At 38.3% G+C, this 21,943-nt stretch overlaps 1 protein-coding gene across 2 annotated transcripts in view; it reads left to right on the forward strand.

The window, feature by feature from the left end:
- The window catches only part of LOC124279517 (zinc finger protein 318-like), a 98,534-nt gene that overhangs the window by 13,016 nt on the left and 63,575 nt on the right, over positions 1-21,943 (forward strand). For both annotated transcript variants that reach the window (XM_046715344.1, XM_046715345.1), the window contains exons 2-3: positions 7,417-10,107; positions 11,503-11,640. In XM_046715344.1, the coding sequence (XP_046571300.1) occupies positions 7,417-10,107; positions 11,503-11,640 (2,829 nt within the window). The remainder of the gene's footprint in view (positions 1-7,416; positions 10,108-11,502; positions 11,641-21,943) is intronic.

Below are 21,943 nucleotides of genomic sequence, written 5' to 3' on the forward strand. Positions count from 1 at the left end.
CTAGAAGTGGTCAATGTGAATGATCCAAACGGTCTATCACTGTGCAGTGCACAGGTAACTATCATGAACTGCACGTGCATTTACCTTTATGACCCAACACTGCCGCTGTTACAGGTCATTGGCTCCCTCCCTCTGCAAGCAGTCTGCGTTCTGCTGTTTATTTTGTTGACAGTTACATAGACAGATTCTTTAATACAAATGCATAAAATCGGTGATTTACAATGTGATTAGGTTGTCTGACAAAACATCCACTTGCACAGTTTGAGATCCATTGGATCATTGGATGAAGGGATATTTACAAAAAAACGGGTCCACATGCATTTCATGCCAAACTATAGGTGGCTTGTCTAGATTTCCAAAGTTTATGGGTCTGTACAAATCTGCTGATATGTGTGATAAGAAACAAAAATATTACAAAGAAAACATAAGCAAAACCATTACTGAAGCAGCCATCAATAATGATTGTAAAGGGTTTTTGGAAAGTTGTAAAGAAATGTTCATCTTGGTGACCTGATAAGAATGATATTTTACCAGAAACATGGCATACGTGTTTTAAAGATTTATTAAATCCTGTATCACATGCTGACTGTGACCAGGAGTTTGATGCATATATTAGAAACTATATTACTGAACACAGTTATGAACGTTGTACTGATTGTGTAAATGATGAACTGTCTTATGGTATAACAATAGCAGAAATTATACCTGCAATAGACGATGCTAAACTGAATAAGTCACCAGGAGACGACTATTCCAACAGAAAAAAAAGAAAATTTAATTATAATATCATTGCACCCTATCTTGCTTTATTGTTTTCACAAATATTATGTAAAGGTCATTTCCCAGCTGCATGGACTACTGCTATTATGATACCTACATATAAGAAGGGAAGTTATAATGAACCTAGTAAATATTTGGACATATCGTTGTTTTACTTTTTGTGTAAATTATTCACAGTTGTCATAAACAAGAGAATTATTACCTTTGTTGAGAAAACATTCAACAGTTTATAACATATTCATTCTTCAATCTATTGTTCAAAAGCACATACATGTAACTCAAAGAAAAGGCAGGCTCGGCTGTGCTTTCGTGGATTTCAAGAATGCGTTCGATATGTTTAACCGAAATAAAGTATTTTATCTTTTTTAAGAAATGGTATCCATGGAAAAATATTTCGTTTTCTTCAATATCTATATGACAACATGAAGTTTGTTGTAGTTGTCAGCAAAAGGGAGAAAACTATCTGATTATTATCCCTCGCCACACGTTTAGCCTGAAGCGGGGGATATAGTATTAGGCACTGTGCGTCCGGACTTACGAATTAGAATATCTTCGAGATATCTCAAGAAATCTCAAGAACTGCTCACTAGATTTTCTTCATATTCAACACCAAGCTTTATCTAGGGAAGGTGCAGGGCCCAGTCAATTTGGTGATCTTCACTTAATTTTCAAGGTCACAGCAACACTTTGAAGATTTCAGTATGTTCGCCTGCATGTTAAGCTATCTTAAGAACCGTTAACTGGATTTTCTTCATGTTCAACACAAAGCTTTATCTAAGGAAGGCACAGGGCTCAGTCGATTTTAGTGACCTTCACTTAATTTTCAAGGTCACAGAGACACTTTGAAGATTTCAGAATGTTAAATTGCATGTTAAGATAGTCAGCAAGATATCGCAAAACAAGTTCACTGGATTTTTTTCATATTTGACACCAAGTTTCATCTAATGAAGGCGCAGGGCCCTGTCAATTTTGGTGACCTTGACGTAATTTTCAAGGTCACTGCGACACTTTGAAGATTTCAGCATGTTAACCTGAATTCACTGGAATTTCTTCATAGACTTTCAAGACTTCCCTTGAATGTTTTTCAATAAGCAATTTCTTTAGTACCATTTTTGCATATTTCATACACTATGACATTCATTTCAAGGTCAAAGTCAGTCTTTAAAATATTTGTGTGTCTGAACAACTAAAGAGAAGATATCAAGAGAGGTTGACTGGTCATGTTTTTGTTGACATTTAACTTCATCTTAAACTTTCATTACTTTTTATGTTTGATTTGATAATTTGCGGCGGGGGCTTATGTCACCTTAGTGACAATGCTTGTTTTGATTGTTCCACTGGTGTTAGACAAGGACGTACACTTAGTCTTTTGTTGTTCTCCATATTTACCAAAGAGCTTGTCGAATCCATGAGAGTAATTTTAGCAATGGCATCTTTATATCAGATACTATGTATAATATTTTATCTTTACTACCCTTTACTATTTGCAGATGATCTCATTCTACTTGCCGATACCCCAATTAAGTTGCAGAAACAGTTAGACTATCTTCATCAATATTGTCATAAATGGGGTATCGAAATGAATACTGATAAGACAAAAATAATTATTTTTCGAAACAGAGGACCCTTATCGACATTTGAGAAATGGACTTGAAATAAAATTGAAATTGAAGTAGTAGTTAATTTTTACAAATACCTTGGATTAATGACAACATATGTCCAAAAGATGCTTTTAAGATATTTGATTTAAGGACTGTACCTAAACCAATGTATGAAATAAGGTCTCAATTTACAGCTGGCAGCTGGCCAGCTCGATGGTCTGGTAAAATTTTTAGATGACATGTTCCATACATCTGAGTAAAAATTACCAGCACTAATGTCTGATGGGGATTTTGGCTTACTTCATACACTGCCTATACTGTAGTATGGCAGTGAAATATGGGCTTATAAAGAAATGCAACAAATTGAAATTGTACATCGACCATTTTGGAAATTTGTTTTAAATGTTGGTAAATCATTTCCAAATGTTGCAATATATGGAGAATGTGGTACATATCCACTTAATGTTAAACGTTTTACAAACTGTATAAAGTATTGGATAAGACTTATTACAAAGCCTTTATGTTGATATACAAAACAATGTTATTTTATGTTAAATGAAACTTGTATCAATGTCCATTATATAATTGTCTACATATGGAATTAACTATCTCTTTACAATGTAACATTCGTCTGGATAATTTTAAACATTTACTGAATTCAAGTGATACAAGTTCTTTGTTTATATCAGGAAAATACTTATATCATATCTTTAAGATCCATCTACAACAATTGTATGGTGCATATGCATGTCTTTCTGTATATATTTGTATGAATAATATGGCATTTGGCCTGGAAAACAATAAGGAGGATGATGGTAATTATACACCTGAGCTTGGCTTGTCTGTGTAAAACTTGTGATATTTTGACTTGAAAACAACTTCTCATTCTTCAATACTCACTTATTGTTTTTCATTGGGTATTTGTCTTTCTAAATTAGGAAGTGATTTCATATATCTTTAAGTGCATGTAACTTTGTTAATATATAAACTTATTCAATCTCATGTAATGGGTTTTCCCTTGTTCTAGCAACCATGGAGTGAAAACGAGCTAAAACAAAGTTTCCAGCCTCTTTTCATAGCTCACCTGAACACACCCCAGCTCTATCTTTTGTCGTTGGCAGTCACAGCGAGCACATGCAAACCATGCGTCTTGGTTGACCACGTGACACCCAACTAATATTATTATGTTTCTCATCTACACCTGACGACCAGTCATAGATAGAAAGATAATTCTTTTTTTTTACCAATACCATCATTATAAATCTCTACTGATGTTTTAGGATTTTTTTATGTACCTTTAATCACCTCATCGACTCATCAAGGAAGACTAAGGTCTGCTCAGCGTACAAGCAGTCTTTTTCTTCTCATGATCCTCCATCATCTTGCAATGAATGCATGGGAATATATAGCTTTGCCAAGCATTGTGAACCCTGCAGTCTACTGGATGATGACTGATTTGCAGTCAACAGGAAGGTTTGTTCTCATCAGACCAGAGACTACATGATTACAAGGACAAATTTGGCTGGTCTTCAAGCCACAAATCCATGTACAAGGGTCATGTTTGACACTTGACTGAGCAAGATATTCATCCCTCCAAACAGATGGATGCAGATACAGCAGCAAGTTCCAATGGCAAGGTGCCCTCTCGGTCAGTGGCAAGAGCTTCTGGGTCTTTTGACATCAGCTCAGGTGCTTACTTGCAGGGGACAACTGTTGTTCAACCAGTTCAAATAATTCAAGTGTTCCTGTGTCCATTTTTGTACAGATCCACGATCCAAGATTCGTCTACTGTCTTGTCTCTCCATCACCACCTTCAGTGGTGGCTGATAAAGTCCAGTGTTTGCAACAGTCTCTTTGACTCCGTTCCAAGCAAAACACCATATATTGTCGATACATCCCTGAAGGGTTGGTGTGCTCAGCTTCACAATCATATTTGAATAGTATTGTAAGGTGCATGGTGTAACTAAATGACTACTGCTTAGACACCGGACAGATTGTTCACCATTCCGCTGCTGTCTTCCATCCTTGGGCATGATGATGTTCAGGATCTCTCGCTCTGCAATGTCAGGGCTCTAAAGATCTATTTTAGTGTCTTGCAAGACTGTTGTAGACTTACAAATGAACTTTTTATTCTGCTATCCACAACTTCTCCAGAACTACCATTGCCTTTTGGACAAACTCAGTTAATCTCCATGCCTTCACCTTTGCACTATCACCTCTGGTTGCCTTCAGCATCGACACCAGTTCGGACCCTTGTCCTGGCTACCCGTCAATGCATATTGGTTGTATCTACCCACAGGCCACCACCTGTGAATCATTATCATATGTGAACGAACAAAACTATGTTAATCTTGACTGGCTTCTGTATTTTTCATGATGGGCTTACATGTAATCAACCTCTTCAAGTGTTCTACTGATGTGTTGAAGTACAGCCATGACAAAGGCACCTTCACAAGGCTTTGTTATGGCATTAAGATAAGCCATGTATACGGCCACCAGAGGCAAGTAAGGTGATGTATATATTTGCTAGCCTCTACTCTCATGAGCAATCACATGAGTATTGTATTCAAAAAACACTTTGTATGGGGATTTCTAAGCTTTCCTATTTCTAGAAAGATATTCTAGAAAGAAGATTCATTGATGGGAAAGGTTGAGAATGTAAAGAAGAGATTACCAAACTGTTCCTTCTGTTCTGCCATTCATCTGTATGTTTGAAGAACAGTCTGGGACCTGAGGACTGAAAGGTCTTTGGATTCTTTGGCCTGTTAAAATGATACAGCAAGAAACCAAGTTACTCGGGAGTTCATGTGAAGTATCACCAAGGGGTTTCTGAAGCAACCCATCACAGGTTCAAGCAAGAATCTTCAAAGAGAACACCAGGCCAGCCTTCTTGTAAACTTGACATCTCATGGTTGTTGTCTGCCTACAGATTGGTGTAATTGGGATAACTGCATAACATGAGGCAGGATAACTTAAAAAGATTTAACAATAATTTGTATGAAAAGTGAGGTACGAGGTAAGCAGTCAGAGTTACCGCTCTTGGCTGTAGAGGGGGCCCTGTTGGGCCCTGTAGGGGTGGTCTCACAAGACAGAAACGATTTATATGTACCACAAGAAGGACTTTCATCAAAGAGTATATATTTTTAACTATAATTTGTATGTTTATAAATTATTCTATCTCTTATGAATGTACCAGCCCCACTACACAGATTATACAAGTTGGATTTGGCTCCAAGCCAAAAGCTAATTTCAGTTGACTGTCTTGTGGTCAACCAGGGCAAGACGCACACTTTCTATGGGCTTCATTTGACTGCCTACAATAATGTTTGAGTGAGGTGTTGCTAAGCGGTTGGAAATTGTTTGAGATACTTTCCACTCTACAGAGGAAAGAACAAGGGAAAGTGCATAACACGAGATAGGATAAGTATTACTAATATACAGTTAATAGTTAAAATTATCAGTTATCAAAAGGCCAAATATGTTTTAACAACAGATAAAGAAATGGCTCTATCCATCTGTCTATTTTGCATTTGGAACATAATTTGTAAATATTTTTTCACGAATTTTTTATGCACTTCAAAGCTGCTCTTAACTTATGCCCTTTGCCATTTAGGAATTTTGGTATTGAACCAAAATATTTGACATTTTATATACACTCCAGGCATACACTGAATTCATGCCTTTTGCTTTTCAGGCATTCTTAGGATATATTTTTCAGAGCTCCAGATAAGATTTAGCTCATGTGGGTACTGTACCCACTATTTTTTTGGAGTGGGTATTTTGAATGTTGAGTGGGTATTTCATTTTCCGTTACCCACTGCATTGAAATATGTGCATATTTCAGTCATTTTACTTACCTAAGTATTACGTCATTGAGTAAGTATACTAAGCAGGTATGTTCTGCCTTATGTCATACCTAATCAAAACCAACTTAAATATAATGGAAATGATTTCATAAAAAATCACTCATCCTAAACTGACAGTACAGCACTTGTCATATACTAAGTTGTACAACTTGATAGCAATCGATGTCTTTTTCATTACGCAAGCGATTTTTATAAGTATATTCCATACGCATTTGTTTTAAACTTTTTGCGTATGTAACATTTTAAATGCGTAATTGGTACGCAACAATTATTTTTCAATGCGTACGGTAATTGGAAATTTTCTATGCGTATTTTACCCGGATACGCAGCTTATCTGGGCCTGGTTTTTTGTCATTCAAAAACATTTCTTATTGAATCATCAAGTCTGATTCAGAACCCCAAAAGCCAAGCTTATAATCTACATTTTAAAAAATTAGAGCTTATTTTATTGGACAAGTTTAGACAAATAAGATAAATATATTTTTCAATTTTACAGTATGTGCTATACACAGGGACTACTTGATCATGATCAGTGTCGACAATTCTTATATTTCTTGAATTTTTAAAAATATTTTAATATAGAAGTCCAGGATATGGACATTCTATTGTCCCTGACAGTGTTTTGATTGTTATCATTTTTCCATATTTACAAATTTGCATGAACCTGTTCAAGATTGTCACAATATACTAGCACTGTTTGTGGTTAATATGTACTAACATAATGTTTGATTGCCAACCAAAATCAACATAAAAGTAAAGGTATATCATCCACAATAAGATCCCTTTACATGCTTTCTGTAGTGAAGTTTTTCATATTTTTTATGTGATTATTCTTGAGGGTATATTAGAACTAAACCTTTGCAAGTTTTGAGGTAATTTGATAAAGACCTAGGAATGTTTTAGTTCACCTTGACTTCTGATTTGTATATAAGTAGATGTATGTTGGTGATTGAGCAGAAAATGTGCACGGGAGTTATATTCTCTTTCATCATAAGAACCAGGTGAGACAGTAATTTTTTCTGTATGTAATATCAATGTTTATTGTGAATGAACTTTTGAGTTTTGTTCTTGAGACCATTCATGATTAGATCAACTTGTTTTTTAAACATTTGAATTACTTTTACTGATTGAGGGCGTGTGAAAACAGACATGTTACATCTATGTTTTAGATTGATTTGGCAGCAGATGCAGAATCTTTGAGAATCACGGTTGGCAATGAAAAATTCTTCAAAGAAAGAGTTGATGAGTCTCCAAGGAGAGTTACCCCTTTGTCTGAACGCTTGGGACCACCTGTAGATATGACTGAACCATTGGATGGGCCTACCCGGCAAAGAGACTATGGACAAAGAGGAAGGTATTCTAATGACAGGTTTGATTGTGAGAAAGAGAAAACTTACTGGCTGCATGAGGAAACCCAAAGATCAGAAAAGTATAAGAGATGTGATGAGAGACAACTTAATAGATACAGTAAGAGAACCCCAGTTGATGATAGTCCATATGACAAAGCTAGAAAGACAGGCTCAAAGGATCATGATTGGAAAAATAGTCATGATGAATACAGTGACAGTTGCCAGGACCCCCAAAGGGCAAATGTTCGTCATTATCGTTTCGAACAAAGAAACATGGATAGTGATACAGTGCACAGAAGAAGTGGAGACAGATATGAAAAAGACGATTTCCGATGTGGTAAAAGGAAATATGATAGATATAAGGATTACGATGACTCAAGAAAGGTACCCTTTTCCCCAGAGATGAAGAGAGATGATTTCAACAAAAGTTATCAGAGTGATAGAAGACGAGAATCTGTCGATAGTTTTGAAAATTATGACCATGATGTCAATGTTAATGAGTATAAACATGATGTTGAAAGAAAGAAATTTCATATCCATGAAATGAGTAACAGAGTGGCTAGCCACAGGGAAATTGAATCCAGCATGCATTCACCAAATTCAGAGAAGAGATCCCCAAGGATAGAGAGGGAGAAACGAGGAGGCCTGGTAGAACAAATAGATAATGAATTATCATCATCTAGGATAGACAGTGTAATTCAACATCAGAGCGAAGCACCATCTGTTGCCACAAAACCCCTCAAGTCAATCCTCAAAAAAAGAAGTGATTCAGCAAGTGGGTATGACGCAGGCACCCAAGGTGGCGTTGCAGAGCAAGTGTCAGACTTTCTAAAACAGTTTCAAGCACCACTGCCCTCAGATGATCTTGTGAGTGTGGCTTCTGGCAGAGCAAGTTTGGAGATGCAGGTTAATGCCTCATTGCAAAGTAACACAAATGTGCCAGGATGTGTGCAGAATGAGATGAATGTAGATGATGAAGAAAGATTTTTGTATGGAGATGCTGAAATTAATGCTGCTATCACAAAGGCTCATCAATCACAGGCTCTGTTTCCTGTGTTAGACAAAGAGGTAACCAAATCACAGATCATTCAAGAGCACAATTCAGCAAATCCAAAGATGATGTTTGACCCATCTTCATGTATACCATCATGGATGAAGCCTCAACCTTCTATTGAACCAGGAAGTACTGAAGAAAACAAGGGGGAGGATATGGACAAAACTGTACAAAACATCCTTAAGTCGATAGGATTCAATTTTGATTTGTCAAAACGAATGCAGGAGCTTGCAAAACTGAAAAAGCAAAAAGAAGAAGAATCACATTTTTCTATAAATAAAAATGCTTCCTTCCTTGGCGGTGGAATATCCAGCGCTGACATCAGAGCAAAACTATTCAAGAAAGAAGATGCAGGTACTCCTGTTGAAAGTTTCGTGAAAGAGGCAAAAGAAACAGTTAAACATTCTGATAAAGGATATCAAGACTATCCTGTTGATCACCAAAGGAATGAACCACTGGTTGTGACTCATCAGGATCAAAATGAAAAATTTAGGGATATTGATTTGATCCATCAGCCTACTGCACCTGCCAGTCAACAAACAACTCCAGTTTCACATTTTCAGCCTCCTCCAATGCAGTACCCTTCATTTTACAGTGGTATGTATCATTCCGCCTATGGTCAGCAGGCGGGACACCCAAGTTTGGTACCACCAGGAAATCCACATGCACATCTTCCTCCAACATACAGCTATGCATCACCTTATACCTGTGCCCAGCATAGCTATTCAACCCCAGTTTCTCATCTTGCACAATCCTATTCTTCACATATGTCTCCATCTCCAGAAATTGGTTCTTTAAAACCAAGACGACCTGCAAGCAGTGCAAATTTGACAATTGTCCCCATAGCAGATGATGAAAAAAAACCCAAACTAACAGCACCAGAAGTGACCAAGAAAACCATGAAACGAGAACGAGAAAAGTCACCTGAGTATTCTCGAATTGTGATTGCACCAAAATCCAAATCGAAAGATGAAAGAAGTCCTGCTCAGAAAATTTTGAAGGTCAAAAGAGAAAGCACAAAGGATAAATCCAAAAAGCCTAATTCTGACAATAAATTGTCTGATACAATTTTGCATAAAGAAAAAGCTCAACTGAGCAAGCCAATGCTTCAGGAACAAAAGGACGAGGTCAAGCCATCAACACTGTCAACTTCAGAAAAGCAAAGTCTGTTGAAAGAGTGTGAAGACAGAAAAAAGAAGTTACAGGTATTGGAGAAAGAACTTGGTAAGCTAAAAAAGCATCAAAATGAAATCATGAGAAGACGACAGCGACAGAGAGATGGACATAAAGATCCCTTGTTGGTACAAAATAGCAAATTGCAAGAGGAAATAACCATACAAATTCGACATCTGAGAAAAGCTTCCGAGAAGTCTGCCTTTGTCCTCAAACAGGCAGACAAGGAGGACCAAAACAACTTAACTGCTGCAAGAAAAGATGTAGATGATCCCTTCCAAGTTGTGAGTGGCATTTTAGTTATTGTTTTTAACATTAGATGGTATAATGGTACAAAATCAGATTTGCATTGCTGATGTTGTTTTGCATTATTGACTTGAAAAGTATTTGTCTATAGACTCATTTAGAACATGTACCCTGGCCCAGTTGTCAAGCAATGTCAGTGGTGTTTATATAAGAAACTGTAATCTATCACAGCAGTGGAATATCAGATACCTGAAAACATAATTTTTCCATATACAATATTGAAAAAGTGGTTTGCCATATGCTGACTGCCATTTCTGCCTGTTTCATCTTTTGATGATACCATGATGTGTTCCACATAATCAGCTCTAGGCATTTTAGTGTAAAATTTTAGTACTCAGTATTCACGAGGATGATATGAGAATATCTATGCTGTCAACTGCTTTTGTTAATTTGCTGATCACATATCCATATCAGTAACAATGTGGGAACGCTACTCTTTCATGCTATTACTGTGTACATTTATCAAAATATGAATGAGTGAGTTTAGTTTTACGCTGCACTCAGCAATATTTCAGCTGTATGGTGGCGGTTTGTAAATAATCAGTCTGGATCAACATATGAGCATCATTGTAAGCAGTTGGGATGTGATGACATGTGTCAACAAAGTCAGCCTGACCACCCAATCCCGTTAGTCGCCTCTTCGACAAGCATGGGTTACTGAAGACCCAATTCAAACCCGAATCTTCACGGGTCTATGAATGATTGTAAGTGAATCAGATGGTCGTCAGATGAGCAAGATTAGGTATACATTTTGAAAAATTCATGAAATTTATTAAATAGTCTGGCTAAATAATTGTCAGTATCTGTCATCACTGTCAATGTTGTGTTGGGATTAATTCCATTTTCAAACATGAATTTGTCGTTATTTTAAATTCATCATTTAGGTTTTTAATCATTTGAGGTCATTGTGACAAAGTGAAAATTTCTCATATCTTGAAAGATAAGACACATTTAATCAAAGTGTTAAATGGTATGTTTTTATATATATAGTAGCTAGTTCAGGCCATTCTTTCATCTAACCGCAATAGAGCTGGAATATTGCTGAGTGCGGCGTAAAACTAAACTCACTCACTCTTTTATCTAAATTTCTATCCCTGTGTATAATCATTGCTTTGGACACAAAATATGCAGTACTTTTGTTTTGATACATACTTCCAGAAGAAAAGTGTATGTATACAATCATCATGGCAGTGGGAGACGTGCATCATCTGCATCTTCCTTGAACATTATATTGATACAATGTATTTTTGGTGACACACACATTTGTTTACTCCACACAACAGCTTAAGATATTCAGCTGCACTATTTCCCATGTTCACTTATATATTTCCCTAAGTATTATAATGATTATATCCTGTTTCTCTGTAATGTAGGACACAAAAACTGAAAAGAATGTGGGCATCAAATATGAGTTCTACGATCCAGGTGGTCACTGGTGTGGAGTTTGCCATCATGTATCAGCTTCTCTTTTTGACCACTTCACTCATCTGCAGGCAAAGAAACACAAACAGGTATGACAATTTTGTTGGATCTTTATGACATGTCTATTTAGAAATCCCTGATTCATGTCTATAGCTGTAGAACAAGACGTCCCTCCACCAAAGTGTTACACCTACCTCACGGGCAGTCCTTCTATTAAAATATGCTGCGTCCGTCCGTGCACATTCGTCTTTTCCGGAGCAGAACTGTAAAACTGTTCAATATTTCTTATGGTCTGGTCTGATTGGTCTGGTGGAGTACTGGTGCCTTTTGGTAGTTTGGGATTTCTGAATAAAATATGTTTTTTGCGTTTCAACTTTGACTGAATGTGGTGGTAGTGCTCTATTCCGAAGCAGAACTTCAAAACCGGTCATTATTTCTTCACTAAACTTTCCACATAGATAGGTCTTGTGGTGCCTCTTGGTATTTTTGGAATTCTAAATAAAATATTTTTTGTGTGTCCATGGCAACAAGTTCGACTTAGACTGAATTTGGTGGTTGTGCTCTTTTCCAGAGCAGAACTGTAAAACCGTTCAGTATTTCTTCACCAAACTTGGCACATAGGTCGGTCTGGTGGTGTACTGGAGCCTTTTGGTATTTTTGGAATTCTAAGTAAAATATTTTTGTGTGTTTCCATGCTAACAAGTTTGGCTCCAACTGAATTTGGTGGTAGTGCTCCTTTCCAGGGAAAAACTTAAAAACTAGGGCTGTGCAATATTATCGGTAAACCGGTACTGGTTCAGATTCTGCAATATATTGGGTCATCCAGAGTTAGCTCCCTTGAATTATCTGCCCTGGATTACAATAGCAAAAATAGGTGCTCTAAAAGTGCCAAATATACTTTTATATCTGTTGGATATGAAGTATCATTATAATATTCTACCAAATGCTTTGTTTTGTTGGTTTGAATGGTTTCATTTGGAGGAATTTTGTGGCCTCAAATGGACCAATTTTTTATTTGGACTTAATAGTAGAGCCTCTGGCTCTGAGTGACCATTTCACAATTCACAGTACATGTATTTTGTTTGTTTTGGTTGTTTCATAATTGGACATATGATATCAATTTATCATAAAGGTTTAAGTCTTATAAAGTTTGTAGGACTGTATATGCCATTCTTGTCAAGGATGTTAGTTATTAGAGGTCACGTGATTTTAAGCTCAAATAATTCAACTATATCATGTTTATGTTTCATTTTGCAATAGTTCATGTGAACACATGTTATGTTGGAGTTGAATCTGAATGAATCACTGACATACAGAAACAATAATTGCATACTGCATTCTGTTGAAGCAAACAACACTGACCATGAAAATCATGTTATACTATTACCTTTATCATTATGTTCGCAAAACTTTGTTGCAATACTTAAATCAAACATTCTATGTTAAGGCTCTATATCATTTTATTTATCTGTAAATGATTGGCATACAGCCTTACACAATGGGGACGGGGAGCCTGAAAGTATGGTGTAACAGCAACTGAGAAGATATCCCATACAGAGAGCTTTTATGAAATTATGATGTAAGCACATGGCCAGAAACCTTCCAGTCACTATATCACAATATGTATTGAGATATCTCTTAAATTATTAATATATCGCAATACGGAAATCAGGACAATATCCAGCCCTATTAAAAACCTTACAATACCCACCTTCCACTTTGCCATATACACACCAAAACATTTGACATAATCATAAGTGGACATGTTCTTGAAGAGTATTTTGCCATTTCGGGTGATATTGATGACTTTGTCTTCTTGTTTGTTGATAGTTTTAAGATGCTCTCCAGGATGCCTGACTTTAAGCAAAATGAAGGCAACACCTGACAGTAACTGTTCAATGGAAATTCTGTCTATAAATCTTTGAAGGGCATTTACAAGGCATCGAAGGCATAAGAAAGGCAAGATGAAGGAGCAAGCATACACTCCGAAACATCTTGTTACTCACAATAGAGATGCTGACATCCATATATCTTGCTTTTCTTTGTCTACAAGTCCATTCATGATTTTACTGACTTATTATCTGCCTGTCATCTCCTGAAAGGGATCTCACAATGTGTGAAGCCCATTTCTGGTGTCCCCCGCCATGATATTGCTGGAATATTGCTAAAAGAGGCGTAAAACTAAACTCAGTCAGTCAGTCAGCTGAAAGGGATCTGGATGATTACTCAGAGGAAAGAATTCGGCCAGCAGCATTAATTCTCCCACTTCCTCTCTTGATGCATTGGTTGGCTAGTCAACAATGCAAGGTCCTACTGAACTGAATCCCACCATCTGAAGTTGGGCGGTATTTGATACAGCCAAGACTGCATTCTTCTACCTCCAGACCAGTGCCTCCTGCTCGCCTTTTGTCATCACCACTTTTTATCCCACCGGCATGTAATGCGGTGGGATATAGTCGTCGCCTCGTCCGTCTGTCCGTCCGTGATCATTTTGTTTCCGGAGCATAACTCAAAGACCGTTCGATATTTTTCAACCAAAATTGGTAGATATGTCAAACATAACCTAAGGTGGTGCCTTTTGCTATTTACAGATTATTGTCATTTTTATTTTTCTCGGTTTCCATGGAAACGTTTTGGACTTAGTCTTAAAGAAGGGTGGGCTTCGTTTCCAGAGCATAACTCAAGAACCGTTCAGTATTTTTTCTGCAAAACTTGGTAGATAAATATAACAGATCCTAAAGTGGTGCCTTTTGCTATTCACAGATTTTTGGCATTTATATTTTTCCCGGTTTCCATGGAAACGATTCGGACTTAGTCCCAAAAGTGAGGGGTGGGCTTCGTTTCCGGAGCACAACTCAAAAACTTCTCTATATCTTTCAGCAAAACTTGGCAGATATGTGAGGCAGATCTTGAAGTGGTGCCTTTTGCTATTTGCAGATATTTGTGATTTATTATTTTCTCGGTTTCCATGGAAATGATTCGGACTTAGTCTCAAAAAGGAAGGGATGGGTTTCGTTTCCGGAACACAACGCGAAAACTTCTTAATATCTTTCAGCAAAACTTGGCAGATATGTGAGGCAGATGCCAAAGTGGTGCCTTTTTATTCCACCGGCATGTAATGCGGTGGGATATAGTCGTCGCCTCGTCCATCTGTCCGTCCGTCCGTCCGTCCGTAATCATTTTGTTTCCGGAGCATAACTCAAAGACCGTTCGATATTTTTCAACCAAAATTGGTAGATATGTCAAACATAACCTAAGGTGGTGCCTTTTGCTATTTACAGATTATTGTCATTTTTATTTTTCTCGGTTTCCATGGAAATGTTTTGGACTTAGTCTTAAAGAAGGGTGGGCTTTGTTTCCGGAGCATAACTCAAGAACCGTTCAGTATTTTTCAACAAAACTTGGTAGATATATCAAACAGATCCTAAAGTGGTTTACCACTTTTGGTACATTGAATAGCCTCATATTTGAGACTTTCATTCCAGCTATAACTCACTGCTGCAGCTTTTGGTCAGACCTCCCTTACGTAGCTGGCAATCCAGAGCTATGACCTGTGATGGTCATAGCAAAATCTAACCTTTCACCTTTATGTTAAAGGCGCGGTTGGGTAAGCTTGTGGTTAAAGTGTTCATTCATCACGCCGAAAACCTGAAACCCATTTCTGGTGTCCGGCACCGTGATATTGCTGAAATATTGCTGAAAGCAATGTAAAACTAACTCACCCTATGTTAAACAGTGTCATCCCACCCTAGACATTCAGTGCTTATGCTGAAATATCTGAGGTCTATGGCTTATTCAGCAGTTGTTCACCAGTTAGTAGCACTTTATCATAGATTATGTTCATGACAATCTTGTTATGATAAGTTGCCTTCATTCCAGAAATAATGTGCTAATCCCATCATCCCTCCATGGCCCACTTGCACAGAACTATCTTAGCATTACAATTATAGTAAATCCTGAACATCGCGATCTAAAGCTTCGGCTACAATCGCCATCCACTTACGCAAAGCGATTGTAGGCAAAGATCATTGTTAGCTGCAATCGATACTTAAAATTGGTTGAGACCAATCGTAAGTAGCTAAGATCGTTGCAGTCTGTGACAAAATGGCGTTCAAGTCAGGATCTGTTTCACTCAAGCTATCAGCTTTACGTTTGAAGATTGCTATTTTTATTTTGTTTAAACTGCATGACTCAACTCGTCACTTCAACAACACAGAGAATGCACCACTGATTTAATTCGACCTTTTCAATAACAAGCATTCATCAAACGGCCGAGTCTACTAATGTCTACAGGGAATAACGCCTATAGTCTTATATAAACAACTTTTTGCACAAATGGTTTTCAATTTTACTGCTTTCAACCTTTCATTAAAGTGGTATGTCCTAATTTTGCCTACAGTAAATAAAGAACAAAGCAGGGCTCCAGATAAGGGCCATATCAGTGTATGTACAGATAAAATATATGCACGATACGGTAGGAAATAATTTAGAAAACGTAGCAGATACGCACCACAGCAATGTTGTACGGTCTTAGAATCTTATCCCCAGCGCTGTGCGTGTCAAGATCACAATTAGTGTAATATGTTTTATTCTATGTCTGAGGTGTGAGAAATTGGGAGTGAAAAGAGGCTAGCTGGAGCAGTGATGTAAGCGGTGAGCGAGTGCAAATACCTGACCAAAATTGACATTAGCAAAGCTTACTGGCAAATTCCCATGGAGGAAAGGAGCAAAGAATACACTGCCTTTATTACCCCTGATGGGTTGTACCAATGGAAGGTTATGCCTTTTGGGGTTGTGAATGCTCCAGCAGTTTTTTCCCGGTTGATGAGGAAAGTCCTAAAATATATTTCGAATGTTGATAATTATATTGATGACATCTTGGAGGGTACAGAGGACTGGGAGAACCACAAAAGTAGTCTCAGAATGGTATTTGATCATCTTAGGCAGCATCATTTGACAGCACGCCCTTCCAAGGTAAAGAAGATAGGATATACACATTTGGAATTCCTAGGTCACACAGTTGGGGAAGGTCAGTTAGCTCCAAATCCACACAATTTAGACAAGATTCTGAATCTGGCCAGACCAGAGACGAAGAAACAGGTAAGAGCCTTGATAGGACTTACTGGTTATTACCGGAAGTTCATTCCTAACTTTGCGGCAATTGTGGCACCACTCACTGATTTGACATAAAAAGGTAAGTCGAACAAGGTGGGATGGACAAAATCCTTTCCGATTTTACGGCTTCCTGATTTACACAAACCATTCTTAGTTCGCACAGATGCTTCTGATGTAGGGATAGGTGGAATATTATTGCAGGAGCATGAAAATGAGAAATTTCCCATAATGTTTGTGAGTAGAAAGCTACTGAAAAGAGAGAAAGCATACTCCACTATTGAGAAAGAGTGTTTGGCAATAGTGTGAGGTACAGAAGTTGACGAGCTATCTATACGGGAGAGAGTTTGTGTTAGAAACTGATCACCAGCCTCTTGTATGGATGAGCAAAGCAAATTATGATAATGTTATGTTATGTTTCAGTCAGAATATGACTATGAATTGTATATATATTGTTATAACTGTTAAAATAATTGCATTAAAAATTGTAGGTCATCAGACTACCGCAGCCTGACGCTATTATATGATTAGTCGTCGCAAACATTATCGCATGCTGCACGTGCAATGTACAGGTCAGGGAATAAAGGGCGGCAGTCTTGTCGCAGTCGTCACCCAGTTGACGTGTTGTGTGATTTGTGTATGGAACAATCAATGATAATAATTAACGAACCTAACATTTGGCGACGAGGATGGGATATCATGGGGCTGAAGATTTACAGAGATGTTTAAGAAGAACGGTAATGTTCAAGTCTGTTGAATGAACATTTCTGTTGTGAATACGACACTATGGCGAGGTGTGTTGACCACTGCACGGACACTAGCGCACGCGGGTTTGAGTTTAGACATTTGAATTACGTAAGTAGTTTCGCCCGTCATGAAGTAGGAAGCGGCGGTCAAGGTATTGTGTTTCGCTCTTCTGGATTTATTAGTATTTACAGACAATATGGCAACTTCCAATGTGTTACTGGGATTGTCGGAATTTAACCCCGGAAGTCGACTTGGGAAGAGTGGTGCGAGATTCTGTCACATGTTTTCGCCAATCTAAATTGACGCATACACATCAAGAAAAGAAGTATTTTGTTAGTTTCATGTGGAACAGAGACTTATCAGTTAATAAGAGCTTTAGTTCAACGGGCTAAACCTGGTGACAAGTCGTACGATGACCTGGTACAGTTGTTGCAAGAACATTTCACGCCTCGACCTTCAGAAATAGTTCAGAGATTCAAATTTCATTCACGAAATAGGAAGCATGGTGAAAGTGTTTCTGCGTATGTGGCTGAATTGAGAAAACTAACTGATGGATGTAACTCCGGTATTACTCTGCAGTCTATGTTGAGAGACAGGATTGTGTGTGGAATAGGAGATGACAATATTCAGAAGAAACTGTTGTCGGAAACTTCATTAACTTTTGATAATGCATTGAAGATTGCAATGGCTATTGAGACAGCAAATAGGAACTTACAGGATATTCATGGAGATAAACCGGTGAGTCAAGTGAATGTTATGCATAAGACTGAAAGCAAATCTTGTGGATATGTTCAGAAGTCACGTAATGGTCATGGTGAGGGTCAGAAGCCTTGTTTCAGATGTGGTAAAACTAATCATAAGCCAAACTTGTGTTTTTACAAGAATGAGAAATGTCATTACTGTGGCAAGAGAGGACATGTTAAGCAAGTGTGTAGATCAGAGAAATCTTCAACTCAGAAATATACACGAAGTTCTAAACAGAAAGTGAATACTGTAAGGACTGAATCTGGAAACAGTGAGAATCCTGAGGATTTGTTTGAGAATTCTTTATTTCATGTTACCACACAGAACTTTCGGAGTAACTCCAAGTACCCTGAGCCATATTTCATCACTGTTGATGTTGTAAACATTCCAGTAACATTTGAGATTGATACAGGATGTCCAGTGACAATTGTAAATGAAGAAACTGCAAATAAACTTGGACTTATGACATCAGTGTTGCAGGATAACTGTGTACCACTTACAAGTTACACCGGACAGGAAGTATACTTGAAAGGTTTCACAGCTGTGGATGTTACATACCAAGGTCAATCTTACACACTACAAGTGGCCTTATCGCGAGGTACTGGGCCGAATCTGTTAGGCAGAACATGGATATCAGCAATGAACTTTGACTTGAGAGATTCTTCTGTGCGTTTTGTCCAAACTGCTACTTTGTCACTTCAAGATGTGTTAGATAAACATGCTGCTATTTTTGAAGAAGGTCTTGGGACATTGAAAGGGTTTAAAGCTCATATTTATGTGCATCCAGACGCTACCCCTAAGTTTTACAAAGCAAGATCAGTGCCGTGATGCCGTATCGCCAGAAGATAGACGTTGAACTAGATCGCTTACTCCAGGAAGGTATTATTGAGCCAGTGAAATACTCAGAATGGGCCTGTCCTATTGTTCCAGTGCTAAAGCCAGTTTCAACTGTCAGAATCTGTGGGGACTTCAAACTGACAGTGAACCGTGCCTCAAAATTGGAGCAGTACCCGATACCTACCTTGGAAGACTTGTGTACTAGACTATCAGGAGGGCAGAAGTTCTCAAAACTTGATATGAGTCATGCATATCAACAGCTTGTGTTGGATGAGGAGTCTAGGAAGTATGTTGTGGTCAATACACACAGAGGATTATTCAGATATACCAGACTACCCTTTGGATTTTCTTCTGCACCTGCTATATTCCAGCGAATGATTGAAAACCTACTGCAAGGAATAAAACGTTCTGCAGGATACCTTGATGACATTATCAATTCAGGGATGAATGACAATAAACATTTGCAAGTCTTGGATCAAGTGTTGCAGAGATTGTCGGATGCAGGACTGCGCTTGAGAAAGGACAAATGTGTGTTCTTAGCTGATGAGGTGGAATATCTGGGATACAGATTAGACAGTGAAGGCCTTCACCCAGTGGAGAAGAAGATTTCAGCAATTCAGAATGCCAAGAAACCAGAGAATGTGAAAGAACGCAGAGCTTATCTTGGGATACTGAACTATTATAGATTCCTGCCGAATCTACCAGACACACTCTCTCCCTTGTACAAGTTGCTCCAGAAGGATGTCAAGTGGAAATGGGGAAAGCCTGAATGCCAAGCATTTGAGAAGTCCAAGAGACTCCTACAATCATCAGATGTACTCATACACTTCGACAGCAGCAAGCCTCTACTACTACAGTGTGATGCATCGCCCTATGGTGTTGGAGTGGTGTTAGCACACAGATTACCTGATGGTACAGAAAGACCTATCAGTTTTGTTTCTAGGACACTGTCTAAAGCAGAACAGAATTATTCACAGTTGGATAGAGAAGGCTTGAGTGTGATATTTGGACTTCGCAAGTTTCACAAATATGTGTATGGTAGACATTTCCAGATTGTTACAGATCACAAGCCATTGATCTCATTATTCAGTGAACATAACCCTGTGCCTCAGATGGTTTCACCCAGAGTGCAGAGATGGTCTATACTACTGAGAGCGTATGACTACACAATTGTGCATAAGAAAGGTACAGCTCACACCAATGCGGATGCATTGAGTAGGTTACCAGCTCCAGATACAGGTGAACCTAAACCTGAAATGACAGTACTCATGCTTCATCAACTTGAAGAAACACTACCCGTGAGATCTGAAGATATTCGCAAAGAAACGGAAAAGACAAAACATTGTGTCTTGTTCGCGAATATGTGATCCGAGGTTGGCCTGGACGGAAGTAATCTTGAAACCTACTTAGAACAGTACTACAAAGTTAGAACTGAACTGAGCGCCATGGATGGATGCCTATTGAGAGGTTCAAGAGTAGTGATCCCTGCAACTCTCAGACCAGTGATACTGTCTGAACTTCACCAGTCACACCCGGGAATAACCAGAATGAAAGGCCTCGCCCGTAGCTATGTATGGTGGCCTCATCTTGATACGGATGTAGAAAACATTGTCAACAGTTGCGACAGTTGTCAAGAAAACAGAAACTCTCCAAGCAACGCGCCTCTACATCCTTGGGAGTATCCTTCGAAACCCTGGCAAAGAGTGCATATGGACTATGCTGGTCCATTCATGGGACATACGTTCCTGGTGATCATTGACGCATATTCCAAGTGGATTGAATGTGTTCCAGTAACGTCGACTGTTTGCTGCCTACGGATTACCTGAAACAGTTGTAACGGATAATGCTACAGCTTTTGTGGGGGAGGAATTTGCCATGTTCATGTCAAAGAATGGTGTAGAGCACATCACCACTTCGTCGAATCATCCAGCTGGAAACGGGTTAGCTGAGAGAGCAGTGCAGATAGTTAAAGAGGGATTGAAGAAAAGTGAAGGTGACTCAGTTGCTACCAAACTTCACAGAATGTTATTCGCATATAGAATAACACCACAATCTACAACAGGGATATCACAGTCGATGTTGTTCATGGGACGAAGGCTACGTTCTAGATTGGACTTAATGTTTCCAAATCTGGAGCAGAAGGTGAAAAAAAGCCAACGTAAATTGGTGGAACAGTCTTCAAAAGTGAAATGCAGAGAATTTCAAGTTTCTGACCATGTGTGGGTTAGGAATTTCACATCAGGGCCTAAGTGGATAAGTGGGCAGATTGATAGTGTAACCGGTCCATTGTCATACATCGTCAAGTTGACCGATGGTAGAGTGGTTAGGAGGCATGTGGATCATGTGAGAGCTAGAGTGCCACTATCAGATCCTGTTTGTGATGTGTATAGATCTGCAGAGGAGGCAACAATAAAACAAGATAATAATGTTGTTGTTGATGTGCCTAGTGTTGAAACTGCTACAAGTGAAGCACAAGATGTGTCTGTGCTACCAGAGGAGGGGACGGAAGTATCCTTACCTCTCACACCTGTGCTACGACGCTCAACCAGAGTGAGACAACCGCCAGCATATTTCAGAGACTTTGTGTCAAAATAACTTGTTTGTCAGTCAGTGTGACCTAGTGTAGGTCAAAGTGACATTGTCAGTGACATAGTTAAATGATGGACTTTAACTTTTATTTTACTACTTTCAGTATAAACAGAGGACATTTAATTTGAAGCAAGTCTTTATTCCTTTGCTGTTAAACTCATAAGATTTAAGTTTATTATAAGAAATTTTGTTTAAGGACTGCCTACATCCAAAGTAACTTAAATCTTAGAGGAGGCGGATGTTATAACTGTTAAAATAATTGCATTAAAAATTGTAGGTCATCAGACTACCGCAGCCTGACGCTATTATATGATTAGTCGTCACAAACATTATCGCATGCTGCACGTGCAATGTACAGGTCAG

Source organism: Haliotis rubra, unplaced genomic scaffold (genome assembly GCF_003918875.1).
Source record: "Haliotis rubra isolate DU_JTF1 unplaced genomic scaffold, ASM391887v1 Scf251, whole genome shotgun sequence".
Lineage (NCBI taxonomy): Eukaryota > Metazoa > Mollusca > Gastropoda > Lepetellida > Haliotidae > Haliotis > Haliotis rubra.